This window comes from Pyrus communis, chromosome 10 (genome assembly GCF_041283825.1).
Source record: "Pyrus communis isolate YQ-2024b chromosome 10, ASM4128382v1, whole genome shotgun sequence".
NCBI classification, from domain to species: domain Eukaryota; kingdom Viridiplantae; phylum Streptophyta; class Magnoliopsida; order Rosales; family Rosaceae; genus Pyrus; species Pyrus communis.
In genome coordinates, this window is record NC_142574.1 from 605,154 (window position 1) to 632,895 (window position 27,742).

Here is a 27,742-nt window from a genome sequence, read left to right on the forward strand (position 1 = left end):
TTTAAAATATTGAAAAAAATAATTTAAGTATAAACCGTTATATCACGTAATTTACAAAAAATGGTTTCACTATCATTTTTTTAGGATGATGTTATTCATATATCCATTTTTACCTAACACACCCCTTTTAATCTTTTGACCGTCTGATAGAATGAATTGAAAAAATCAATAGACAAAAATTGACAGCGGTGTGAATAACACTTGTCTTTTCTTAAGAATTTAAAAGGATTTCCCGCACTATACGCCACGCCATGCCCAAGTGTACTCTTCATTTTTGAAGAGAGAGAGAGAGGGAGAGAGTGGTAATCCAACGTAAGAAAGCAGAGAGCCACCACAACAAACAGACACTGCAACTTTACAACAAAACACTGCACAAACAAACTCTGCTCAACTTCTCATATATTCTGCTCTCATCTCACCTCCTGCTTATAATCTCTCTCTCTCTCTCTCTCTCTCTCTCTCTCTCTCTCTCACCATGTTTTTCTGAGAAGTCTTTTAATTACTCTGCCCCCAATCCTGGAATTTTATGAAATTTCTGAAATCAAAGGTAATTCTAACAGAGCTTCAATTTCTTTAGTTACTCTTTTTTTTCCTTCTTCAATTTTATGTTTATTTCTTGAGAATTCAACGACTAATCTAATTCGAATGCATGGGTACTCTGTCTTTTTTTGTTCTTTCTGTAGTTTCCAAATATATTCCAATTAAAAGAGTTTAATATAAAAATAGAGATGGTTAATCAAATGAGTTCTTTCTATTTACTTAAGACAAAAACAAAATGAGTTCCTTCTATTTATGTATATTTTTTGTTGTTTAATTTTTATTTGCAGGTTTTGGCTCAAAATCTGAAGGCCGTTTCTGCTGAAGTTGGAAGGGTGAATACCAATATATATTTCCGGTACGAATTTTTTTTTTGTAATTGCAGTTTTAACATTAGAGTTTGGATTGATGAGTTACGCTGCAGAGAGCTCTTACACTCTCACAGCCTCACAGCTTGTTAAAGGAATGGACTATAATTATCTCCCGTCTTCTTTCTACCCCTTTCGAACATAGCTTATCTGCCCTCTCACTTCTCATACACTCTTATCCCTTTTTATTTGTGCAGTCATAGTTAAGTCACGTCAATATTTTATATTACTATTGTTTTTGTCTTATTATCTTTATAAAAAAAATTCAATATAAAATGTAGACGTGGCTTAACTGTAACCGTACAAAATAGGAGGGGATGAGAGTGTATGGAAAGTGGGAGGGCAGGGAAGCCAAGTCCATCCCTTCCTCTCATATTCTCTATTTTGTCTCTCTTTCTATAAGAAATTAATATAAGATATTGACGTGGCTTAACCGTGACCGTTCAAATAGGAGGGGAGGGAAAAAAAGAGAGGAGAGAATCCTACTCCGAAATGAATAAAGCCCCTTTGTTATTGGTTTTTAATTTTTTTTAATTTTTTTTATACAAAAGTTGTTCCACTTTAAAATTAATTATTACAAAATTGTTTGATAAAAATAAAATATCTGTTTATTTTAACAGCACTCCAAAGTAGGTTGTTTTAAAAAGCTGCTTTTGTAAAAAAGTTGAGTCTTTAATGAATATTTTCAATTCCAATAATATCTTCATTAGTTTTTTAAAATGACATTATTTATTTTTTAGTCACATTTTATCCTTTGGAGAATAAAATGATTATTGTAACCTACTGCTTCAAATACCGACTTTACACCACAACCCCCATTGACACTACCATTGTTGACGCCACCATCACAAACGTTAGTGCCGCCGCCACAACAACCACCATCATTGCAGCCACTGCCGCCACCACCACTATAACCACAATCGTCACTACAATCACAACCACAATCGCCACAATATCGATGTCGCCGCTCTTACCACCATTGGTACCCCTGCAAGCTTGCACTCTAAACACAACCCACTGTTGACATTACAACCAAACCCCACCGCCACCACTACCCCTACCACAACCGTCATCTTACCTTCATTATCATGTCTATTTTTGTCCTTATATACAATTATACAACTTTTATATTAAAATTTATCATATGCTTTTACATTGTTTTTCATTCTGAAAGCACTTTCAAAAATACAATATCAAACTTTCAACTGCTTAATTTTACCGTTGATTACTCACAAAAACACAGCATAAACAATTTTTTTTAAAAGCATAAAAATCCCAAACTAACCTAAGAACAAGTGCAATTTGTCATTTGGTTACTCTATGCCTCTCTCTCTCTCCTTGTTTCTAATTTTTTCCTAGAATAAATAATGACTTTTTTTAATTAAAAAATGGAATGGACGGTCTTGATCCATTGACATGTTCATGGGTGGATTGATACTCTTGGACGGTGGGGATTCGGATGATGGTGCATAAAGTTTGGAATCAAGTCTTTATGTCGCCTCAAAAGGGTTTGAGTAGAACCAATATTTTGAGGTTCCTTTTTTATATTAGAGAGAATGTTTTATCGTATGTTTTACTCCATTAATACTACTATCTAGTTACATTTTTTTTAGCTGTAAGTGAGAAAAGATTTTAGATTCGATTTTAATAGATGGTGAGTTCGATACCACATTATTATGATAGGGTCATTGTGTGGCAAATTATCACGATTGAGGTGGTTTTCAAAGTGAGCCACAAGTTCTATTTCTCTCCCGTTCCACCACAAGATTTAGAATTGTAATAGAGTACACTTTTCGTTTGTTTGAACGTCTAATTCTCTATTAAACTACACGTAAGCTCAAATACGATTTTTAGGCTCACTATGTCATCAATTTAATGAAGAATTAAACATTCAGTTAGACTGATGGTACAATTTTATTATGTTATGGTACAACATGAGAAATTGAAACTTCTCATGCCCATTTTAAAAATTACCCAAAACCTAAAAAGAGAAATGTAGTCAACCTTAATTTTTTCTTGAAATTATGTTCAATTGCGTTTTGTTTAGGAAAAATTATCTGGTTGCGACAATCATATGGCAAGACTGATACATGTACCATTAAACTTAGGGTGCAATATTAATATACAAATGTTACACATAAAAAATTACATCTAAAGAAGGTTGAGGTTTCATCATAAAACCAATTAATAATATGGGGAATAGTCCAACTTCTTATAAACCCTTGCAAGATTTTTCCTTTCACCTATGTGGGGTGGTACTCTGTTACCTTTACATTCTCACATGCCTCTTCGCATGTTCACATTCTCACATGTCCCTTCACGTGTGACCAATTTTCAAACCAAACATTTAGAAAACACAAATTAGGTGACGTAGAGCACATGCAACCGTTGGGCTTCAGACGTGGGCTAACCTAACTCTGATACCATGAAGAAAGTTGAGATTCCACCATAAAACCAATTTATAATATGGCAAGTAACTGACCTTTTATAAGCTCTTACAAGGTTTTTTTTTCACCATGTGAGACTCTTTTACTCTCGCATCCTCACAACATCATGTAGCAATGTGGCAATCTCATACAATAGTATCCCACAATTCAGATGTATTTGGATACTGATGCAATGCATTTCTTGTTTTGTTATGTGGTACATTGACAACGAGTTTTCCAAGTGGAAAACTAAATGAATGATGTGAAAGGCTTATTAATGTGACTTTTCATGTGTTTGTTAGGTAAGTGTGTAGTATTGCAATTCTACATTTTCTGGCCAGGTGGTAGTTCTGAGGCTGCAGAATTGATTCTGTCATTTTGTACGCAGAATTTGGTACCACCATGTGAAAGTAGTTATCAACAATTTGGAATCACCTGCACTTCTTGGGGTGATTTGATTGTTTTCTACCAACACTCCTATATCTCTTTTGCACATGAAGGTACTCTCTTTCTCTCTCTGTAATATATCAAGTGCTCTTTGGTAATTTGGGTCTTTTGTTTGGGTAAGTAAATAATTGGTCAAATATGGGCCTACAACAAGTACAACGTCCAAAACGATACAACATAATAAGAGCCCACAGCAAAAAATCAGGCGTAACCCTAAAGTACGAGAAATTTTATATGTTGATTGTACTGCTATGTGGTGTTATCATTCCGCATGTTACTAGTGATTGTAAAACAAATGCATTTGTTTTATTAATGTATTTGGACGACAAGACTGATATATATCCCCACTCCTAGCCATACTAATGAAAAACAAATGCATGTATTACAGCTTAAGTGAAATCGTAAAATTATGTGACGGTGTATCAGCCACACAAAAAAATTACTTCTAATACAAATACTACATTGGGGTGTTGTTGCCACTTCCACAGTTCCACCACCACGATAGGACTAAGCATCGATAGCATATTCGACCATACAACAATGGAGAGTCCTTAAAAGGGAAACCCCATACAGACATACACCGTGGAAAACCTTTCACTTCAAGAATCTTTTATTAGAGCATTTTCAAAGAAGATGTCAAATTTCAAAAATAAAATTTAAAATTAAGAATTTATGTGGCACTTTGATCTTTTTTAAAATCTTGTGCCCATATGTCAAATTAATCTATTATTTATTACATTATTTCCCTTTCATATTTGTGATAAATATTTCTAGAACAAAAAGCAACAATAAAAATGATTAAAAAAATAATTTATTAATCAATTAAAAATAGATTTGAAGTTGCTCTCAAATTTAACAACAACCACCTTTTTGCTGCCAATCCACATCATGCCGTTTAAATATTGGCATTTCGGTTGAAAAACACTAATGTTGTCTATTTCAATATTATTGCTAATATGAACTTTTTGACATCTCTTTTAGAGATGCTTTAAGTAATAAATTAATTAGTGTGACAGTCAAGTTGCCAAAATGAAAAAGACCTTGATAAATTTATATCGGCCTGAAAGTATCTAACATAATTACATAAAAAATATCTAATATAATCTACCCTCTCATGAAAAATGGGAAAACTTTAAAAAATTCAAGTAATTAGAAGAGGATTAACCATAGAAAAATAATAAAGCTCACCATTAATGACGAATTAACGATCGAATTAATTGCTTTCTAATAAAAACAAAGAAAACTAGGCTTGCTTCACTAATCTCCCAACAGAGAAACTCTTATTCAACAAAGCAAGCATTATTAGTATGAAGTTAATATGAAGGGGCATCATTTCAGGGATAGCACTCGTCCACCAACTCAGGCCTTCCTTCAACTAGTCTGCATGCACCATTCGGTGTTATGAGCCACTCACAATTCTTGACGCACTTAGGTTTGTCTCTCAGTTGTACGTATATGTCAAGCCAGTAAGATCCGCCTTCCCAGTCAAGTTTGCAGTAATATTGTGTCGAATTCAAAAGTTCGGCCGAAAATGGAATTCAAAGGACCCATCAGGGTTATCACATGAACATCAACGCTATCGTCTTTGGACTTACAATGAACTGTAAGGTCACGACCATTACGCAAATAATTAATCATTGTGGCATGGGTTACGGGATTGACAATTTCCCGTATCATGTAGTTCTTCGCATCAGTAGAAATGTGAGAACCATGCGCTTCTCATATGCACAGCCATGCTTGCTTGGTTGCAATCTACTGATCTTGTAGAAAGGGGAAATGTTGTTAGTTGGTGGGTGAATAAAGGGTATATCGGGTTTCTTATATACTAAAATAAATTCATGTATGTTTAATTGTGTACTTTATGGAGGAAAGAGGCTCCTTTTCTTTTCTTCTCCCTATTTTCTCTTTAAGAAAGGAAGGGGATATGAGAAATTTCTAGAGGATCTGCTGTGAATTGATGATTTAAGTCTTTTATAATATTAATTCACGCATGTCCAATGACTTTTTTTAGTGCAAACGATGATCTGCACTAATCCTTGTTAAAAGCCCAAAGGTGGAAGTAGAGGGTTTGAACTCGGGACGTAGTGGGTTGAAAAAGAAGGTTCTAAATATCAAGACAATCTATCAGTTGCCACAAGTCCAATCACTAACATTTAAACTCTAAATAAGGGTTTCTATCGCCACTTAGTACTACGGTCTAATAGTATTCTTCTTCACTTGTAAGTGAGAGGTCTTAGGTTCGATTCTTGTTACAGGCGAACTTGAACCACATTATTACTAGTCCATTTCCCACAACCTTAATGTAGATAATATGTTTTGCTTAAAAAAAAAAATTTAAAAAAAAAAAGAAAAAAAAAAAGAAAGAGGTTTCTATCACAAATAGTCCTTGAAAATAACTCAACCCATTAATATGGTCTTTAAAATTGAAAATCGATCATTATTCTGTGACACCTATTTTCAATGACTACATTAATCGATTTTCAATTTTGTAAACCATTTTGATGAGATGAGTCAATTTCAGGACCATCTGCCATAAAAAGGGTGACTTGTTGAATCACCAATTCGGTAGATGCTTGCCAAAAATATAAATTTTGGCAGATCTTTAATAAAAATTCACGTTGCTTGGTTTAAGGCTACTAATTTTTAAAATCATTTCAGTCAATCCCTACTATATATCCGGAGGAGTCCTCCTTTCCTAAAGTCATCATTATGAGGATTTGAACGGATCAAATGAATATTAGTCACAAGATTATGAGCTCGTTTGGATATGTTTTTTAAATGACTGAAAACTTTTTTGGTAAAAATATTTTTGGAAACAATACTTAGTAAAAATGCAAGTAAATCTTGAAAAAACACTTACAATGCTTCATGGAGCTCGTTTGAATGTGTTTTTTAAATGACTGAAAACGTTTTTGTTAAAAATATTTTTGGAAACAATACTTAGTAAAAATGCAAGTAAATTTTGAAAAAACACTTACAGTGCTTCCTGGAAGAATCGCATAACTGGTGTTTCTTGTAGAAAACACTTCAAGTGCTTCTGAAACCCAAAAACATTTTCTCCAAAAGCGTTTTCAATCATTTTAAAAGCACATCCAAACGAGTCATATTAGTCTGGATCTAAATTCGTAAAATATTTGACAACTTAATAAACCAAAACCAACTTAAAATTCATGAACCATTAGAAAACTCAATTTTTTTGTTTTGGTTTATTAAATTATCAAATATTTTAAGCTTTTAAATCTAAACTAATATAATTTTGTGGTTAATATCCATTTAGTAATCACGTGTCCCCAAAATGAGGACCTTAAGAGAGCACGATTGAAATCGGAAGAGTGTGGGGTATGTGGATGGTTTGGGCAAGTAAAAGGGGTTAATTTTTTTTTCCGTAACAGTAGATGTGGGTGTTTAACAATTAAGAATTGGTTTTCAGTGCTACCAAATTTCAACTTATTTACAAAATGCTGGAGCCTTTTTTTCAACTTCAACTTATTTATGATTGCGAACATACTTCAACTTATGTCACCACACCCAAACTTCAACTTATTCATAATGTCACCGCCTCTTCTTTTTTTTTTTATATTTAATATTAATAAAAGTCCATTAAGTGTTTTTCATTAAATTTTTGGCATTTTAAGCCATTTTCATTAAAAATCCAATAAATTATGGGTGTTGACACTCCAATTCCAAAAAGGGCTTTTGCACTCATTCAAGTGCTTATTCTCTCATATTTTTACTTGTTTTGAGTGGATGATGACTTTGTATTAGAGTGTTAATTACAACTCTTTGAATTAGGTGTTGTCTATCATAGGGGCTTCCTGTACCTCGGGATAAGGTTGGTTGTTGTTGTAAACTGTTTCCCAGTTTTGGAAAAATTCGATTCATTGTACACTTTTAAGTAGATGGGAGAGTTGAATCATAATCCCATACCGTGTTGTGCTAAGCTCGTGTCTCTTATTAACCTTTGTTACTCCACGGATATTGTTAAAGGTTTTGTTTCGTGATTAAGATAAAGTAGTTACTGTTGTGCCAACCATTTTCGTTTTCTGGTGTATGCATTAGGGTCAGCATTGAGTTCAAAACAAGTGTCTCTAACCAATTTATAATTCGTTAAACATGGCGGTCTGAGCTATTCTATGTCACAGGACAGAACTTGAGGTTGATTGAAGAAGTGGTGACTTAAATGGCTAGAGTTTGCTCGCCATACTTTGATCCTGAGTATGAGAACCTGAGCACAAGAATCAATCCCCCAAGGTAATCTCCCTCTGTGCGTATGAACTATTTAATCAAAATTCTATTTGGATTTCACCGTTTCATTCAGCTGGACTGTCATTGTTATTTTTTAGAATGAGCTTGAATATTTTGGAGTGCCAATAACAGTTCTGAATGTATTATCTTCTAGTTGTTTTACATCGTTGTACGATTTGTTTGCAGGGTCTCCATAGACAACTCTAGCTGCAGTGACTGTACTATAGTCAAGGTGAGTTTTCCTTTTAACCGTTATAATTATGCTTTCTGTTGACACCAGATTCTTGCTATCATGTATGAAAATTGTTTTCTCCTTTGAATTAATAGGTGATTATAGAGTGAAATTCATAGGTTAACTTACCTCTAAACGGAAGACATGTCTTCCCAACTCCTGCTGGAAAACCACCCAAAGACGGGATTTAATTTGCTTCGTTCTTATCTTACACTCAGTGAACATATATTCCAGCCATCATGTTGAAATTGGTGTGGGGGATATGAAATTATGTGTAGGTTGACAGTGTCAACAAACCGGGAATTCTGCTTGAAGTCGTGCAAATCTTGACAGACCTTGACCTCATAATCACCAAAGCCTATATCTCCTCCGATGGTGGATGGTTCATGGATGGTATGTATATTCTTCGGCTGATCTTTCCCTGATGCTTTGTCTGTTTAGTTGATTTCCTACACTATTGGATAGGCCTAGTCCTGTTGGCTCGAATCCTCTTTTGAATTAATAAATTTTTGCTTTCTGTTAGTTAATAGCCTCCATGAAAAAATGCCATGTCGAATCTACAGTTCTTGATTTGAACTCTTTACACATAAGAATTCGATTATCCACCCTTATCAAAGTCTTTGAGCCTAGATTGGCTGCACCTAAAAAGAGATTAACAAATATAGGTAATAAACTTTCGGAAAATCTTATTTCGAAGAATAATGCATTGTACTTCTTATAGGCAGAGCATCATATTCGCTGCAATTGAGTACAAACATCATATTATGACTTATTGAGGGAGATAAGTTTGTCATACTAAGAGGGCAGAACAAGAGTACGCAGCAACTCTTTGTGCCTGTGTGCCTGGACGCACGTGTATACAATTTATTGACATTTTGCGTTCTTTAATGGACAGTATTTCACGTCACCGATCAGCAAGGAAAAAAAGTTACAGACAGTAAAACCATCGACTACATAGAGAAGGTAATCCCCTTGATGCTTTTTTACTGCCACCTGTTTTCCTGTGTTTTTGCAACCATCATCTGGATCAAGATTCTCTTCATTCTAAATTGGACTTAATAATTTGCTTTACTAGAAACTGCAGGCACATGAGCTGTCATCTTGCACAAAGGGTTTCCTCTTTTTATCATTTCGTTGTTACGAAGGATTTCTATCATGTGATCGATGATATTAAGAGTGATCTTGTCTATGATTTGTGTCATGCATAGGCTTTAGGACCAAAGGGCCATATCACAGACCTGCTGAATGCTTGGCCAGGAAAAGGGGTTGGAGTGCACTCGGTCGGGGATCATACGGCCATTGAGATAATTGGCAGAGACCGACCAGGTCTCTTATCTGAGATCTCTGCTGTCCTTGCCAACCTTCACTTTAATGTAATTGCTGCCGAAGTATGGACACACAATGGACGAATAGCTTGCGTTGTGTATGTCAATGATGATACTACATGCCAACCTGTGGAGGATCAAGCCAGGTTATCCACTATGGAGGAGCAGCTCAAGAACATCCTGCGTGGGTGTGAGGACGATGAGAAAGTTGGTCGCACTAGCTTCTCTATGGGGTTCACCCATGTTGATAGGCGGCTCCACCAGATGTTGTTTGCTGATAGAGATTATGAGGGTGGTGGACTGGCAAATGAAGTTGATCGTTTTCCTCCCTGCTTCCAACCAAAGATCACCATTGAGCGTTGTGAAGAAAAGGGGTACTCGGTGGTTAGTGTGCGGTGCAAGGACCGTGCAAAGCTCATGTTTGACATCGTATGCACACTCACAGATATGCAGTACGTTGTTTTCCATGCCACCATCTCATCTGATGGCCCATACGCATCACAGGTACATAAGTCTCATGCTCATCTATTGGCCAATTTTTAAGTTTTAAAACTATTCCTCTAACGGATGAAGTTTTTAGGTAGTTGCTTTTCTGTTTCTTGATTAAAATACCGTAAACTGATGCTTATAGTTACCTGCAGGAGTATTTTATCCGTCACATGGATGGTTGCACCCTCGATACTGAAGGAGAAAAGGAAAGGGCCATCAAATGTATTGATGCTGCAATTCGAAGAAGAGTAAGCGAGGTTAGTGAAAAATCTATCCAGCATTTAACGCTCGTTTTAAAAGCTTGTTTTGCTTCGAGTTAATGCACATTTGAACTCAAGAATATATTATAAACTAATCCCGGTTCATGGACTTGCAGCTACACAGCATAAAAGGTTGCTGAGCATTTTCAACATAATATATATGCATTTAACTTGTAGTATGTATTCCAGCAATAGTATATAGGAGATCCAAGTACATAATTTCCTCTTAACTAAATTGTTTCCTCCAATTAATATATACAACATCCGAATGGAATTCCTTTTTAATTGAGAATCCCTGACGAAAATCTTGAAGAAAAAAGATAGTGCATGGAAAAGTTGTTACATAATTTATAAATTCATCTGTTAAACTGTGCAAGTGATTGCAATAGAACCGACCATTTTCTGATTTAAAGTTGAAAGCAATAACATATATTTCATAAGCCACTACATCTAATTCACATGAACTTGTATTTGTAAATTTTACTTTATGTTGGAAACAATGAGGACGTGAGTTCTTGGTCCGTGTAGACGATTAAATTGCCATGAAATTCAGGGTCTAAGGCTAGAGCTGTGTGCAAAGGATAGAGTAGGCTTGCTTTCTGAAGTAACAAGGATCCTGAGAGAGAATGGATTGTCAGTTACAAGAGCAGGCGTCACAACAATTGGGGAGCAAGGAATTAATATCTTTTATGTTAGAGATTCTTCAGGGAATTCTGTGGACGTAAAGACAATCGAAGCACTTCGTAAAGAAATCGGACACACAATGATGTTCAATGTGAAGAGAGTCCCAACAACTTCTGCTGAGGTGCCTGAGACTAAAGGATGGGCCAAGACAAGCTTCTTTTTTGGGAACTTGCTGGAGAGGTTCTTGGCTTGACAAGAGGTCAATATGAATATTGTAAGGTACATTGAAAATGTACAGAAGAATAAATCTGTTCAGGAAGTTATCTGGACAGACTTTCTGCATTTTTACTCTTTGTATAATATGTATGCATGTAAGTACGTAACTTTTGGACTTTGAACAACACTCTCTTTTTACTTCTTTTTGACATTTGATCCTTATCTTGATTAGTCTTATGATTATGCTTCCCAAATGCCTCTTTGATATGTCAATCCAACACTACTTTCATTATACAATGTGCAACTTTGTATTTTTATTTTTTCACAAGTGATATTCTACACTAATTTACATTAAGGAGCGGACGGATGACGTTGTGGTTTCAAGAGGAAAGTCGTAACCGCCAAAGCAATCTACCGCTTACAAAATTTGACTTTGCTTAATTTATTGTGTTAGACAAGTACTATTCTCGGCCAAAAAAATGTGTAGTTTAAGTTGCTATCACCATTGTTATCACCCTTCTCTTCATATGAGTAGTTCCCGAGATTCTATTGTAGGCTTCGAAAAAATTGTCTCGCTTTAGTTCAAGCATTTTGTTACATATATAAAAGAAATGATTGAACACATATGTGGGTCAATCAAGAAAAGTCGATTGAATGTCAGTGTGGATTCAATCGAGATTTTAAGTGACTTTTAATCACATATGTCATATTATTGTCACTCATACGAGATTTGTAGCTTACTTGGATTTTTGTTTTGACCTTGTGGTCATTTTCAAATTGTAGGGTTGTTTTTTAAGAGTAGCAGAGATAACAGTTAGAGATGAGGATTTCAAGTGGTGTAGCTGATGTGGGTAGAGCACTCGAGAGTAATTGTATTCTGCTGAATATCTGATAATAGTTAGATGTGAGTTTCAATGGATTTTATTTATTTGTTTTAGAGCTTCGTTCTTTTACCATGGGTTGATTTTGAACGTATTTCAAAATCGTTTCAAGACGTGACAATCATAGACTGGGCCAAAAACATAATGGTAGCCACATCATGCACCTTACCAAGGAAGGGTATGAATGCAAGACCTCTTATAATTAGAGCCCTAATAAAGTTTTAAAATGTTAAGGGATGAACCAAAAATGCCTGTTAAGCTAAAATTGTGGACAAATATGACTAAATTTGACCAAAGAATACGATTAACTTGTACTTAGGGTATGCTGAAAATAATCCATTCAGGGCAAGGAAGACTTTAGTTGCTTGCAACGGAAATTATTCTTTATTTTTTATCATTTATGTGTCAATATCCGCACATATGTGAATATTATATCGAATTCAGCCTATGCACTCAACTCTGGATGATCTGGTTTGTGGAAATGAATCATCTTCGGATTCCTTCCACATAAATCTCATCATCAAACAATTTAGATTTTTGAAATTTGATCAAATAGCTAAAAACACGAACATACTTTAAAAATTATAATAATTTTAACCGTCAAATTAAATTTTAAAGATTCGAATTATTTGATAAAGATGATTAGGGGGAAGCTGGTTTGCAATGCAAGCAAGCAGCCATGCACGGCTCTCTAGCTGGCCTTGAGTTGACAGCAGACATGCGCCCTCAAGAAACCAACAGGATCCTCTCGGATCCTTTTAGTGAGAATCTTAGGAATCCGTGAATCGTGTTTGTTTATCGTACATCGTACGATCAATTTTTATCAAGTACTGTTATAAATTATTTTAAATAACAATATTTAAAATAATTTATAACCGCATGATATATGATAAATGACACAATTTACAAATCTTTTGAATCCTCACAAAAAGGATCCAACAAGGATCTAGAGAAAAATGCATATTAACACATAAGAAAATAACATTAAAATAAGCAAAATGCTGCCAAAATACACAAAGTAGTGCACTTGACTAAATAAGAGTAATGCTAGGTATACCAACTTTTTTTATTAAATTTGCAAAACTTATGATGTGTTACTGATACAAAATAAGAACGTTAATCAACATTTTAACAATAATTTAATCTTCAACAACAACCATGCCATATGATTTGCGAAATATAATATATATATATATATATGGATTTTTTAGCAGTACCCGAGTAAATAATCATTTGTTAATTCTTTGTTGTTCATTGAATGTATGCGTTATAACCGGAGAGTGATGACTAATTTATTCCTATCAAAGGGGACTGTAAAGAGTACAGTAACACTAATCTGATAATTTGTTAATTCTTTGTTGTTCATTGAATGGAAAATGATCCTCTCCATAATTCGTATCCCTTCCATCAAATTCATCCAATCAATATTCAGATTTTTAAAATTTAATTCAACAGCTAAAAATAAGAAATTCTTTAAAAGTTATAATAATTTTAATTGTTTAATCAAATTTTAAAAGTTTAAATTAATTAATGAGAAGAATTTAGTAGAAAGAATCTGAAAAATATCCTTTTCTCATTAAATGTACGCGTTATAACCGGAACATGATGACTAATTCATTCCTGTCAAAGGGGACTGCAAGGAGTACGGCAACACTAATCTAACTCTCACAAGCAAACGATTCTCATAAATTATTGTTGTTTATTTTTTTTGTTCAAAAATAACAATTCTCACAAGCAAACGAATTTATATATATTAAAAATACAAAATCATGCACATAATAAGATAAATGAAAGAAAAGACAACCCTACTCAATAATTGTCACTAATATGGCAAAAATAGTAAACGGAAATAATAATCAAACACCACTTTACTTTCTTTTTATTTATATATATTATTGTTTAATTATGTTTGTTGTTTTTATTTGATTTTTTTTTAATCTGAAAATAAAAAATATAAAAAGTACGCATGAGAGGAAAAATTGTGTATGATTATCTTTTTCTAGGGTTTAGGTTTTAGAGTTTAGGACTCAGGGTCTAACATAAAAAAATATAATTCTTATAAGTCAATCATGCAAACTTTTTCCAAAGACGAGAAGGTGTGCAGAATTCATGATTAAGATTATAAAGAAAATGAGTTCCCCTACATGAAGAAGAAACAACCAAAGGATATAATGGGAAAATGCATCTTTTTAAAATTATTATTAAGAAAAGGAGAAGGGTTCCAAATTTTTACAATAATTATGAAAAAAAAAAAGAATTTTAAATTCAAAATGCATGAATAATTTTTTTTTATATTTAAATTGAAACAGATACGTATGTGATATACACCCACGAAAGATAAAACCAAAATTTGATTTCTGACGTCCACTAGCAACCAAACGTGAAATTACACCACTCATGCATTTCTGAAAGGTGAAGTGAAAGGAGATAAGAATGCTTATTCAATCACTTTCCTTTTGTCCAGGAAAAGGAAATTATGGGATTTAATTGGTTGCAAGTGTGAGACCTAATGATGAAGCATAATATTCGACGTCGTTTTCTCGCGTCTACGTGCACCCATTTGCATGTCAAACCTCACTTTGGAATTTGGCAGGGATTTGTCCATCAAATACTACAGTTTCGCGCCCAACAGTTTATAACCGAAACACGTTAAGATCATCTTCAAGTAACGAAGAGCTAAATGTAACCTTTGGCTATATTTTAGTCCTTTAAAACTTAAATCTCTTGTACCTGAGATTTGTCAATAGGTAGAATGATACTGCTTTCCTCATTTTCAGTAAAGAATGAAGTCCTTCTTTCACACTAACATAACATTATTTGACCGTATAAACGTCATAATCAAATCATTTTATATACTACGCAATCTATTCCAATCTGATCCTGATCACTCCTAATCTTATGCAATTCTAGATAACCAAACGTGCTCTCAAGGACAAAAACGACTTGGCCCCAACTTCTAACTATATTTTGAAATCTATATCAGAAAAAAACTTAAATGAGTTGTTCAAATTAATTATTCCTTTAAACTATGAATTTCTTTTATAGGCTAATTGTCATATGATCCACCTAAATTATTAAAGTCGCTTAGCTAAATTGCTATTAAGGATTAAGGTCTCTCTTATCTGCCAAAATATTAACATCAGCATGTATCTAATAGTTGCCTTCTTAACTGAAATTAGACAGTATGGCTGATTTATACTTTGGTTTTGACAGAAGGTATATATCGCTTGCTTTGCTTTGCTTCCCAATCTTGCACGTTACATAGTGTCATCTAAAACCCAAAAAATTAGCTATTATGTTAAAAGGTTCCGACCTCCCAAGTTGGCCATTTGCTTTTGGTTTCTGCCAACTGCATAATGGAAGAAAGACTTGGCCATTTTCCCCTCAACTTTTACTCAACTACGGATTTTTCTGCTATTGTCAATTTCCTCTATCAACTATATTAATCGTCATTTTCCGCTATCGTCATGCTTACCATTATTTCATATAATTTTCCGTCCAAAAAAATGTTACTCTTGTGATTAAATGTGACCCCCATATTTCTACTTTTTCATTTCTTGAAATTTGACATTTTTGATGAAGTTAAATAGATGAAATATTGGAAAACATGATTGTACGTCCAAAATCAGGATAAATTTTTCAGTGTAATTAATACACAGGATGGTACATCACATATCACTATGCAAATGATGGGATATATGTTTTAAAAAGTTAATAACTTAAAGAATAAAATTTCTCACAACTTATATAAAAACACGTGGTGTACCCTTGGTATTCTGATCACAATGAAAAATTTCTCCGAAATCAACTATTAATAATAGTTTGGGAGATTTGATCAATATAAAAGTTCAAATGAGAAATCAGCAGTGAAGTACAAGATAGAATTGGCAATATACTCAGATGTAAATTAAAATTAACGATACGTTTAAAAATTATAAAGATTTTGCCAGACGGAATTGCAATTGAAATTAAAGAAATGTTGGACCACATGAATTAGTCTGAAGATATAAGGTTTTCCTATTATAACAGGTTGTTCAAATGTTTTCTCTTTCTTTTACTTCTCAAAGTTTTCTTTTTGTATCAACAAAGAAATATATTTATAAACATGAAAGCCTCTGGTACAACTAAAGTTTTTTTATAAACAAAGTTTTTTTTCTTCTCAAAGTTGAAAACGTGATTTCATTAATTGTATTAGAAAAAAAATGATGGGATACCTTTCACTTACGACCTCACTACAAGATTTAAACATAAAACTTCTAATTAACAAATGTTAAAAAATATAATTACACCGTATTATTAGGTGGCAACACCTAGCATATTTATGTATTAAATAATAATTCACACTTTGGCTTCACCCTGGGTAATATTATTGCAACATCCCTTGAAACTTGTCTCCAATTTAGCAAACCTCAACTTAAATTATCATTTAACTCTTTGGAACTTAATTCATGGCTGATTTTGCTCCTTGCTGTCAAAGTCCATTAACAAATCTGTTAAAACTTTAACGACACAAAAATAGAGCACATTGTTGTTGATACATGTATGTCGCCAAAGAAATTGTTGGAGTTATATTTTTCTTATTTTGGCACGAAAATTTTGAATTAAAAAATAATATGATTTTTATTAATTTTTCAACCACTAGATACTTATGTATCACACATCAAAGCAACACCGGATCTCATTAGTGCAACATAAAGAATTTTAAAGGATTTAATAAACAATTTGATAACAGGAACGACGTGAGACAGAAATTCAATTTAGAGGTTATGTGACAAAATATTAGTTCAAGAAGACTTAGGGTTTAGGAAGAGTCTAGATGTAATGAAATCAAAGTCTTGTTTTCAATGGTAACAGGCTGGATAAGGATACTGGCAACAAAGTCAATTGCCCTCTTCGGCCTTTACTCTTTTAAAATTGTTTTTCTTTTTCCGTGAGACTTTGGGTGATGGTTTCTATCAGCAAAAATGCTGTACTCGATAAACAAAAAAGCCCTTTGGGTAATTACATACTATTTTTCTTTCTTTGCTTTGTATAATCTTATTTGTTATTTTATTTATTTTAGTGCGACGATTAAAATTAAAGAGAAGTATATAGTGGAGAAACATGGCACAGCAAAAGGGCACTTTGTTGAACATGAAGAATTCAGGGGTGAGATTGCTTTTAGGTGGGGAGCATTTTGCTCACCCTCATAAATTATGGTTATGATTCATATACACATAATTATTTGTCACGTGTTCTTTCATTTAACTTTAGTTAATTTTTTTTAAATTGAAAAAATAATATTGAATGTGAAAATTAACTAAAGTTAAATAAAAGAACACGTGACAGATAATTAAGTATAATGAATATGCACTATAATTGTGGTGGTGAGAAAAAGCGTTTAACTTTTTGGTGCGGCTACCGTTCTAAACAATTGGAATTTGGAACCTTCAAGTTGCACTCCACCTCTTTCCCATTTGCCCTCTGGAAAACTCCATCCTTTTTATTTTTCTCATATTCTTTCTTTCTTTTGGCACATTTCTTCTTCCATTTTTAAAGGCTTGTTGACAAAAAATAATTAAAATTTTAAAAAAATAAAATAAAATAAAATTCTGTAAAGGCTTAGTCGTAGAAAAAGGAAAAAGAAATTGTTTTCACTAAAAACCTTTTTGTCGTTTCAAATTGAGTAATGTTAAGAAAATTAAAATTTTATATTAAATTTATAAATTAAAGGAATTGTTATTGGCATTCTAAAAATCTTATTTTGCACTCCAAACTTATAATAATTAGAAAGAAAAATACACTTGTGAGGAGTGTAGCCTGTGATTTTTAGAATGCTAATAACAATTTCCTAAATTAAATGACATGAAAATTAATAATTAAATTATTACTTAAATGTTGATGTACTTATTTCTTATTATAACACTTTATTTAGTTTTTAAATTTAGTATACCTAACTCTCAACCGTCCCCGTCACCATCTCTTCTTCTCGAATATGTTCTTTTTATTATACTCATTTACATGACATTTTTATGACATATAAATAAAAAGTGCTTATTTATTTTTTGATTAATATAGTTTTAAAATGTCATACATAAATTATGTGTGATTTAATACTATAGTTTAGTGTCATTATTCTTTACTTTTAAGTGAGAGTACGTTCGATTCACGAATTTGAACCACATTATTATACCTTATCAAGTATGAGATTTAGTCCACCCTCTCAACTCTTTAATGTAGATATTATTTTTTGTAAAAAAAAAAAAAAAAAAATTGTATGTATGTAAAAGTTTCTCCCTAATCAAAATTCTGATAAATCAAGACCACACGTTTTGGGTTCCACCATTATATCAAATCAATATACCTTTTGGTCAAACATTAATATTCATTTGCAATGCCACGGGTTACATACACGTCGTTGGTTCTCATCCCAGAAGCTCCTCTGCCTCGCTGCCTCCCTGACTCCCTCCTCTCTCTCTCTCTCTCTCTGATTAATCTTTTTCTTACCATTTAAAATTTATAACAGTTAATTAAAAGCTCTCTCTTTCTCTCGCTATTTGTGTATTTCATTTCAGTACCCCTGAAAACCATCGCAGAGAGACCAAGAAAACGAAAACAAAGCCGCATACAACTTTGATCATCAGCAACAACCTTGTACGGTTCTGGTACTTTCTCAAAACATCAATCTTCTCCTTTTTTCTCATATAATTATTGTTAGCTGCCCTGTTTTCTTAGAAATGTTTGGTCTTCCTGGTATTGGTCAGTTTAATCTTTCTAAATATTGCTGCAAATTGGTGTCTTTTTTCAGAGCTTAAGTTTTTTATGTCTCCCAAAGTTGCACCTTTCATGTTTTGAGTCCAAAATTTAATCTTCAACATTGTCAAAAGTGTTCCTTTCTTAATTTTAATTTGATCTTTCATTGTTTCTAAAATGGGTTTCTTAAAAAAATTTAGAAAACAAAATTTAAAGGGATCTCTTTGATTGTTGAAAATTTCCTTCTTTTGTTTGTAATTTTAGTTTTGTTTCTGCCGTGCGCTATACTACTCAGGTGAACTTGCACAGGCTGGTCACATGGTGAAAAATAATAATATAATTTTATTTGGAATTTTTTCTTGAAAAAAAATTGATGGGTTAATTTTTATTTAGAAAGTAAAAAATGGGTTTTATTTAGATTGGGATTCACTGTACTATATATATTTGATTCTGCTATGTCTCTGCAAGTTTCCTAAGGTGTTGACACATGGCATGGGTTTGTGTTGGTACTCAAGCTTCTTGTCGTTTTACCCCTTCTGTTTTCTTTTTCTTATTTTTTATGTTTCTGTAAATATTGAGGTGTATTGGTATTTGTAAATGCTTATCCTTGTTTCTCTCTCTTCATTGAGGTGGTGGCAGAATCGAGGAACTTTTTCTGTTGGTCTGTGAAGGCGGTGGTGTTGGGATTTTTGGGGTGAGAGTTTTTTGAAATGGTGGGAGAGGGAAACATCAAGGCTGAGGACTTGAACTTGTGCTTTGATAAGCTGAAGATGGAAGGAAGGGTGATGATCACCGATTGGAAGGATATTCCGATGGAGCTGCTTCTGCAAATCCTGGCGCTTGCCGATGATCAGACGGTGATCACGGCGTCTGGAGTCTGCCGTGGCTGGAGAGATGCTGCTTGCTTGGGCCTTACTCGTCTCTCCCTCTCATGGTATATATATTTTGCCTTCTCTATATTATGTTTTTTACTGTTCAAAGAAAGGAACAAATATATTAACATCACCTGGTGGCATATGACCTTCGAAAATACGATTTTTCGTTCGTGTGTGTGTGTGTGTGTGTGTGTTGGGATTAAGCCCCTGGTTCCAGTAACTTCCAAAATTATCCGCTGTGTGTACAAATATTGCTTTGCTAGGTCGTTCTCTGTTTTCGTGTTATCCGTTTGGTGGTGGTGTTGCTCTTTGGGACACAATATGATTCCTTCGGTTGTTTTTATGAATTTAAGTTCATCTGAACGACTGTTTTTAGTTTTAAGATTATAAGAAATTGATGTGAACTGCAAGAGTATGCAGGGTTATGTGACAATGATTCTGTTATTAGGTGATTAGACTGATTGTATTGCTTACCCCTGCTGCGTAGTTGCAAAGATTACAATTGATTAACTTCTCGGAGTTGGTGATTGGCCTGTCTGAGGCTCGTTTCGAATTTCACGTTAATCTAGTGTGGGAGTAGATTTAGTTTGTAATTTGTAGAATGCTTATGCTTATTCGTTCGGTTTTATATCAAGCTGGATTTTCCTTTGTGAACTCACAGGTATTTTGAATCCAGGGTAGTGGCAATTTTTGCAGCTTACCCTATATTAATTTGTGTTGGATGGTTGTAAATTAATGTTGCTAGGGTCTAGATGCGTTTGCTTATGTTAAGAGCTCGATTCCTTAGATGGAAGGAATCAAAGGGAAACCCTCGTGTAGGATGCTGAATCAAACACGGTTCAAAAAAGAACTAAAAATCTTATTAAATTTTAGGACTATCAAAAGATAGGAACTTAATTTTTCCAGGTGCCAATCCTTCTCCTCTGTTTCCAGAAAGGAGATAAGTGATGTGAATGTTTGTAGAAACTTTATGAATTGATTTAAGTCGTTCTTTTTATTTTAAATGCCAACTTGATTTGTCAAGTATGTTATCAGGTGCACCAAGAACATGAACAGCTTGGTCCTATCTCTAGCTCCTAAGTTTACGAGATTGCAGACTCTAATACTGCGGCAAGATCATAAACCCCAACTTCAGGATAATGCTGTTGAGAGCATTGCAAACTTCTGTCATGACCTGCAGGTCCTGGACCTCAGCAAAAGCTTCAAGCTCAGTGACCGATCCCTATATGCCTTGGCTCACGGGTGCCCAAATCTTACAAAACTAAACATTAGTGGGTGCTCGGCATTCAGTGACATTGCTCTTGAATATCTTGTTGGATTTTGCCAAAAATTGGAAGTCTTGAATCTTTGTGGTTGCGTTAGGAGTGCATCAGACAGGGCATTGCAGGTAAAGCAAAGATTAGATATTTATTTATTTATTTTGTGTATTATCTGAGTTGGCTCTATTAATACTATTAAGATCGCGTGCAGGCTATTGGGCGTTACTGTAGTCAGTTGCAGTCTCTGAATCTTGGTTGGTGCGAGGATGTAAGTGATGTTGGAGTTATGAGTTTGGCACATGGATGCCCTGATCTCAGAACTGTTGATTTGTGCGGCTGTGTCTTAATATCAGGTATTTGTTTTACAATACTCGCTGCCTGTTACAGTTGGTTTTAGTGGTCATATTTCTTTGATGTTATTTTTCCACATGCATGCGTTGATGAGCGCATTGCAAAGTTGTACGTGTTGCTATTATGAAAAGTTGCATAGCCTTGACGGTGCTGCTTCATAGTCGGTTATCACAGTCCATCGTTAACCTTATGGTAGCCATTTCATGATGTCTCAGTCAAATCCCTAATGGTTTGCTGGAAATTTTTAGGATATGCTCAGTTGACCCGAAAATATTATTGAACCGAAAGGGGAGACCCTAGAATTGAAGGTCTGATGCCTTTATTCTTTGATTGCAGATGATAGTGTGATTGCTTTGGCAAACAGTTGTCCTCATTTGCAATCGCTTGACCTTTACTACTGTAAGAACATTACAGACAAAGCAATGTATTCCTTGGCCCAGAGTGTAGTGAAGAACAAGCCTGCAGCAATGTGGGAATCCCAGAAAGCCAGGAACGAGGAGGAAGGGCTTAGGACCCTCAACATCAGCCAATGCACAGCACTCACCCCTTCTGCTGTTCAGGCGGTGTGCGACTCATTCCCTGCACTTCACACCTGCTCTGGAAGGCATTCCCTCATCATTAGCGGCTGTTTGAACTTGACGTCCGTGCATTGCGCCTGTGCTGTCCAAGCTCACCGCACTGCCAACGCCTTTCCTCATTCAGCTCATTGAACCGATGAACGGAGATTAGGGTAACAATCTGGAAAAGTGTTGAAAGGGCCGATAACCCTTAACCACAGTACATGTGTTTGTATTGCGATGTAAGATATTGGTCGCAAATGGGCAGCAACCATTTGTTGGAACCTACGGACTTTATCTTGACTTATGTTATCGGTTTTCGAATATTCAATTATGCAGCATTTTTGGATGCTCGAAAACAAATTTAGTTACTCAAAGCCGCTATGGAGGCCGTTCGCTTCTTAGAGCACTTACCCGTTGACTCTACGAGTCATGGCTGTTGATGCGCCTCCCGTATACAAGTAATTTAACCCTCATTTCCTCAACTTCCTTGGAACTTTGAAGACAAAACATCTAGTGTACGCAAAACCAAAAATCACTCAAATCTGAAGCCGTTGGAGTAAGAGTTTACGGTTTCGTAGAACCGTATCACAAGTACAACGTGAGTGATTAAACTTGAACTTCCTTATTGGAATATTGACCACATGTTTCTATACCAGTTATACGCCAGGCATTGGGAACTGGATGGTAAGAGCTTCAACTCTTGTCTGCAGATCGGACACTCGATCCTTTAGAGAGAACTCCGGGGAAGCTACAAACTTCATAAAGTCTTGAAGCTTCGGTCCTGGAACCGAGCGTTTGGCATCTATTGTTATCTGCACGCCCTCGTGAATGTGGTCGGCAACTGCTACGAATTCTCTCTCTGTGAACCCTCTCGTCGTCATGGCAGGCGATCCAATGCGAATGCCACCCGGCACTACAGCACTCTTATCACCTGTTTCATCACATAACAAGAACTCCAATCAAATTCACTAGTTTAGCCTAATCCTCAAATCCGTTGTCCTTCGTAATCATTTGATCCAAATGGGGACTTAAGACTCACCGGGTACCGAATTCTTGTTAAGGGTGATAGAAGCCATGTCAAGAATTTTCTCTACTCGAGCTCCATCAATACCCTGTTAATAAAGGAGGCGTCAAACAACATTGGTAAATTACATAGGTTATGAACCGATGCAAAAATCCAATTGTAACTTCAATGCTTAACCAAATTCGATAACTTGCAATTTGAGAATAATTATCCTCCATGATGCCGTAATCTTATATTTCATCTACACATGAAGAAAACAAAAACAAAAGAGCCTAAGCTCCGGCAGTGAAGGAATAGTCAAGTCATTAATTCGTCTCTCATAACCTCTAAATACTAACCTTTCAAAAAAAAGATGTTAAATAACAAACAATAGCTAAACGTCCACATTTCAGAACAAGCTCTTATATGAGAAGCAATAAGAATTCTATATTGAAGTTAAAACAAATAAATTACTTTAACAATCTAGGAACTTACTAAAGGCCGCAGATCCACAAGAACCAGATGGTTATCGCTTCCACCAGAAACTAGTTTGTATCCAAGTTCAGTCAATCGACTTGCAAGAGCCCTACAATTAGAGACCACCTACAAGGTAGAGCAGCCCCACAAACTTAGGACATGCCTCAGACACTTTTTACATGAGGAAAGTATAATTGCAGTACCTGGTTCTGGTAAGCCTTAAATTCTGGGGACTGTGCATACTTCAGGCAAACCGCAAGGCCCCCAATAGTGTGGTTATGAGGACCACCCTACAAAAAGAACTCAAGCCTTTCATCGTTTTATCCTTTTTTTTCTAAATTCAGAATATAAATGATGAACTCTTACAGAAACAAACAACTGAATATATATAGTTCCAATTTTTTATCATGCAACAAGTACAACTAACCTGTAAACCTGGAAAAACAGCGTTGTTGATGGCAGATTCTAAATCGACCCCAAGAACCGGATCTTTCTTGAAGAAGATCATTCCACCTCTTGGGCCTCTTAAAGACTGAAGAGAAATGTCTTAAATTTGTCAGATTATCCAATTGTGGATCACAACAAAGAGATCACATGCAAAGACGAAGCATACCGAGTCTAGAGGAGAACAAAAGCGGCACTTTGACATGTTTACAAGTCCATAACTTTTTTGAATTTGAAAAAATTTGGTGAACTATAAATACATGAGTGAAGAATACCTTGTGTGTTGTTGTGGTCACAATATCGCAGTGGTCAAAAGGATTTGCAAGCACAGAAGCAGCAACAAGCCCACTTATGTGAGCCATGTCCATCATAAGAAAAGCACCAACAGCATCCGCGATCTTCCCATAAAAATAGATGTAATTCATCAGTTGCCAACGAAACCGGAGTGCTTATAAATGATAATAAGGAATGAGACATAAAATACTAACCTTCCTCATGCGAGGATAGTCGAAATCTCGAGGATAAGCACTAGCCCCAGCAATAATGAGTTTTGGTTTAAATCGGTCAGCCATTTCCTCAAGCTTGTCATAATCAACCAGACCTGGGTTTCGTTTTTGTTTTATTTTGGGAGAAAAAAACCAACATCATTTTAGCACATCTGAAAGACAGCATCTTTCTTATTAAAAAAATGAAATGAATTACCTGTGGATTCATTGAGTCGATAAGACATGGACTCAAAATATATGGATGTGCCTGATACCCGCCGTTTAGGAGTCATGAAACCATGAGACAAATGTCCCCCATGAGACAAGTCCAAACCCTAAGTTACAACCACATTATTAGTAGACACCAATAGGAAAAAGTAAAACAAAGCCAAGAGGACAATTCACCATGAGACGGTCATGAGGTTTAAGAATTGCTGTATAAACTTCGAAATTAGCAGGAGAACCAGATAATGGTTGAACATTAACACCCCACTTCTTTCCATCTAAGTGAAATGCATCCAAAGCCCTTTTTTGGCATAGTGTTTCAAGCTCATCAATGTGCTCATTGCCGCCGTAGTACCTGAATGTACAACCAAATGATGAGATACTAATAATTTTAATAAAAGGTGCCTGTTGGACTCGCACTACTCTGAGTCTGAGAATATGTACCTTTTACCTGGTAATCCTTCTGAATACTTGTTTGTGAGACATGAGCCGACTGCCTCCATCACTGCCCGGTAAGTAAAATTTTCAGAGGCAATAAGCTCAAGGCTCTTGAGCTGACGCTCCTTCTCCTTTGTAATAATTGCACGTACCTCAGGGTCAGCCTCACTTAACCCATTGTCCACAAAACTGCTTCCACTACCTGTAAATCAAATAATAGAATTCATTAACAAATCATACATAATTCATGGCCACCAACCAACGATTTGATACTTCATCAGATGCTGGGAAATTCGAGGCTGCACATATTGTTCTTTTGAAGATTTCTTTCTTTTAAAAAGATTGGTTCTTCTTTCAAGGAATTAACTAATGAAATTCTGCAGTTCTACTGAAAGTAGTGATTACGAAACCTCTAAATACTGTGACATATGAGGAAAAAGTTTTTTGTTGTTTTTACAGTGCAAATTGACATCAAAAGTTCTATTACAGCACCATAACACTAGCAATACCAAAACCTAACAAATTCCGAATGAAAACCCTAAAAAATACATATCAATACAATCCACTAACGAAACCAAAAATAAACAAACAGAAGTAATTGATATCGTTTCAACTGTTGGAGTATAACAACCTCCGATTTCAGGCAAGGGCACGGAGACAGAAGAAGACGGCCTTCCAGCAGTCAAGCTTCCTTCAATGTAAGAATAATATCTAGCAGTACCAGTACCGGGCTTCACACGACTGAGCTTCAGCTGATGTGAATATCCGGTAAAACTAAGCCCTTTGTTGGGAAAAGCTATTCCCTTTGTCCAAGTCGGTTGTTGAAGAGAACCCATCACTGCAGCTCCACCACAAGCCTGCATCTTGGCTTCCAAATACAATAATACCTCACAAGCGTCCTGCAAACTCCACAGAAAACCCTGATACCAATAAATATATACCTACACACACACACACATATACATATATAAAGTATATGTATAGGGCCATATATCTTAATAAACAGAAATTATGCACAAAAATTCACTCCTTAAACTTGTTTTACATATGATGGGGATCTATCTGCAATTCAAAAGGGAAATATTTTGCCAAGCTGATGAATGAATGAATGAAATTACACTGATAATTTGTTGATAATTTATGCTTTTGGACTGAAGAATGTATAATATAAAGAGGGATTAATAGTAAATTACCTAATAATCAGGTATGGCGGCGAGAGAGCTTCCTTTGCAATCCAGCGTAAGGGAATGAAACACAAAAGGGAAAACGGTGGCAGTGGAGAGGAGAGGGTTTAGTGCCTCAGGGTTTTTGTTCTCAAAACACCCGGTTGGCCAACTTTTATTTTTTAATTAAACAATTCAAACGCGAGGAAAATTTGTGGGGACGGAGTTAACTGTTAGGGAATCGACTTTAGAGGGTTACATCAACTGGATTGTCGATACTACCCTCCCACTTGTTAACTTTTGTGGAGATAATGGACGGATTCTGCTAGATCATCAACCACAAATCCAAGTTTGATGAGATGTAAAAATTATATTGACGTTATAAATTTAAATATAATACTAACATGTATTAATAGAATTATTAACTCCACAATTAGATAATACTAACACGTATTAATAGAATTATCACCTTGATCATCAGATAACGATAGTATTAAATACATAGAAGTATTGTTATCAGTTTCCTAAATTATGCTCATTTTTTAAAGACAAAAATCTGATTTTTCCTCTTAGAAAAATTGTAAATTTATAATGGACAGAATATGTTAGAGTACGTTCATTTACAAGGACTTGGAAGTAATATAATATGTGTTTGTTAACAACCAAATGAATGAATAAAAATACCAGGGACCTATTGGTTTTTGGATGCCTAAAAAATTAAAGGTATCCTATTTATTTCATGCTTATTTCTTCTTAAACTAATTTCTCCTTGTCTTTATACTATGTAAGTAAACATGCTCTTACTTTATTTTCTCCTTTGGTTCACGTGATAACTTTCTTTACAACCCGGAGGCCTCCCTGCTTTAGATTAAAGGAAAATATGCATCTCTATACAAATAATTTCATGTAAGGTTAAGATTTTGGGACACAAGTTTCTTTTTCCAAAATTAAGAAAAATAATTTCATGCTTACAAATTTTCATGTACAACTAAGATCAAGAGACTCGCGTTTTTTTTATTACATTATTACAGGGCTCACTTTATACTCTATTTCAAAAATTCAACTATCTATTTAAGAATACTCTAATAGATGATATTAATAAAAATTCATCTAAATCGAAAACCATATTTGACCGTCAGACTAAATATAGTATTTCTGTTTATTTTCTTCACTACTAACGTGTATATTAACGATTATGAATGAATTTTTGCAAAAATAATTACAAACTAGAAATGGTATTTTTTTACTCGTTCATTCTTTTCACTACTATATTGACAGTTTTAATATTTTCAAAAATATTTTATAAATAGTACTAATATTTAATATACTGAATTATAAATTAACTTTACTAAAATTTTAAACAACGACTTCCTCAGGTAAATATCTAAAGTATAAGCCATATATACTTTCAACCCATCAAGTAAACAACTTCCTCAGGTAAACTTCATACTCGAATTGTAAGGGGTACCCACAGAGGTGCGCCCCTCCAAAAATTGGCGTATGCCACTTAAAGCGACGAGCACACGGTATTCTTTAGTAAAAGGCGAAAGAATAGTTCGCTTTGTGCTCAACGCATGGCTCCGTGAATCAATAAGCTCACAGGCTGCTTTATTTTATATTACCGACTCCTCCTCTTTCTCGCTTCTCCTCGTCGATGTGGGACTAAAACCCATACAACTT

At 34.8% G+C, this 27,742-nt stretch overlaps 3 protein-coding genes and 1 non-coding gene across 26 annotated transcripts; 2 read left to right on the forward strand and 2 right to left on the reverse strand.

Moving 5' to 3' along the window:
• Positions 1–248: 248 nt before the first annotated feature.
• LOC137729351 (ACT domain-containing protein ACR3) lies at positions 249–11,423 on the forward strand. Of its 18 annotated transcripts, none has more exons than XM_088677890.1 (11): positions 252–547; positions 828–895; positions 3,634–3,831; positions 5,117–5,210; positions 7,921–8,029; positions 8,210–8,255; positions 8,474–8,648; positions 9,151–9,218; positions 9,464–10,084; positions 10,222–10,326; positions 10,883–11,423. In XM_088677890.1, the coding sequence occupies exons 7-11, from the start codon at positions 8,642–8,644 to the stop codon at positions 11,204–11,206; spliced, it is 1,125 nt and encodes a 374-aa protein (XP_088534016.1). In that variant the 5' UTR covers positions 252–547; positions 828–895; positions 3,634–3,831; positions 5,117–5,210; positions 7,921–8,029; positions 8,210–8,255; positions 8,474–8,641; the 3' UTR covers positions 11,207–11,423. The 18 variants fall into 18 exon arrangements, with proteins under 18 accessions (XP_088534010.1, XP_068324378.2, XP_088534016.1 ...); XM_088677886.1 differs by having other exon boundaries at positions 3,720–3,831; XM_088677878.1 differs by having other exon boundaries at positions 3,720–3,831; positions 8,534–8,648.
• A 6,983-nt stretch (positions 11,424–18,406) lies between these two features.
• On the forward strand, positions 18,407–22,187 carry LOC137727853 (F-box protein SKP2A). Of its 4 annotated transcripts, none has more exons than XM_068466684.2 (5): positions 18,407–18,694; positions 19,412–19,716; positions 20,693–21,044; positions 21,128–21,269; positions 21,604–22,187. In XM_068466684.2, exons 2-5 carry the CDS (start codon positions 19,493–19,495, stop codon positions 21,975–21,977), a joined length of 1,092 nt encoding a protein of 363 aa, XP_068322785.2. In that variant the 5' UTR covers positions 18,407–18,694; positions 19,412–19,492; the 3' UTR covers positions 21,978–22,187. The 4 variants fall into 4 exon arrangements, with proteins under 4 accessions (XP_068322785.2, XP_068322787.2, XP_068322786.2 ...); XM_068466686.2 differs by having other exon boundaries at positions 18,407–18,683; positions 19,422–19,716; XM_068466685.2 differs by having other exon boundaries at positions 18,438–18,694; positions 19,422–19,716.
• Positions 22,188–22,349: 162 nt separating this feature from the next.
• Positions 22,350–27,646, reverse strand: LOC137727852 (serine hydroxymethyltransferase 3, chloroplastic). 3 transcript variants are annotated; one of them, XM_088677573.1, is made up of 13 exons: positions 27,431–27,646; positions 26,093–26,384; positions 25,531–25,798; positions 24,906–25,101; positions 24,642–24,816; positions 24,454–24,571; positions 24,240–24,352; positions 24,027–24,149; positions 23,735–23,839; positions 23,511–23,597; positions 23,326–23,433; positions 22,867–22,939; positions 22,350–22,758 (listed from the first exon to the last, which is right to left on the reverse strand). In XM_088677573.1, exons 3-13 carry the CDS (start codon positions 25,760–25,762, stop codon positions 22,484–22,486), a joined length of 1,605 nt encoding a protein of 534 aa, XP_088533699.1. In that variant the 5' UTR covers positions 25,763–25,798; positions 26,093–26,384; positions 27,431–27,646; the 3' UTR covers positions 22,350–22,483. The 3 variants fall into 3 exon arrangements, with proteins under 3 accessions (XP_088533699.1, XP_068322783.2, XP_068322784.2); XM_068466682.2 differs by lacking the exon at positions 27,431–27,646 and having other exon boundaries at positions 25,531–25,840; positions 26,093–26,284; XM_068466683.2 differs by lacking the exon at positions 27,431–27,646 and having other exon boundaries at positions 25,531–25,819; positions 26,093–26,232.
• Positions 27,526–27,642, reverse strand: LOC137730363 (U5 spliceosomal RNA). The gene has a single exon (XR_011068125.2). It is a non-coding gene; the product is annotated as a U5 spliceosomal RNA (small nuclear RNA).
• Positions 27,647–27,742: the final 96 nt, after the last annotated feature.

Excerpts from the sequence above, each read along its gene's own strand:
- LOC137729351 (XM_068468277.2), top strand. The coding sequence starts at position 7,959 with ATGGCTAGAGTTTGCTCGCCATACTTTGATCCTGAGTATGAGAACCTG. Across the intron at positions 9,219-9,463 it reads CCATCGACTACATAGAGAAG|GCTTTAGGACCAAAGGGCCA; the intron begins GTAATCCCCTTG and ends TGTCATGCATAG. Across the intron at positions 10,327-10,882 it reads TTCGAAGAAGAGTAAGCGAG|GGTCTAAGGCTAGAGCTGTG; the intron begins GTTAGTGAAAAA and ends CATGAAATTCAG.
- LOC137727853 (XM_068466684.2), top strand. The coding sequence starts at position 19,493 with ATGGTGGGAGAGGGAAACATCAAGGCTGAGGACTTGAACTTGTGCTTT. Across the intron at positions 19,717-20,692 it reads ACTCGTCTCTCCCTCTCATG|GTGCACCAAGAACATGAACA; the intron begins GTATATATATTT and ends GTATGTTATCAG. Across the intron at positions 21,045-21,127 it reads CATCAGACAGGGCATTGCAG|GCTATTGGGCGTTACTGTAG; the intron begins GTAAAGCAAAGA and ends GATCGCGTGCAG.
- LOC137727852 (XM_088677573.1), bottom strand. The coding sequence starts at position 25,762 with ATGCAGGCTTGTGGTGGAGCTGCAGTGATGGGTTCTCTTCAACAACCG. Across the intron at positions 25,102-25,530 it reads GCCCTTGCCTGAAATCGGAG|GTAGTGGAAGCAGTTTTGTG; the intron begins GTTGTTATACTC and ends TTTGATTTACAG. Across the intron at positions 22,940-23,325 it reads TTGTGGATCTGCGGCCTTTA|GGTATTGATGGAGCTCGAGT; the intron begins GTAAGTTCCTAG and ends CTTTATTAACAG.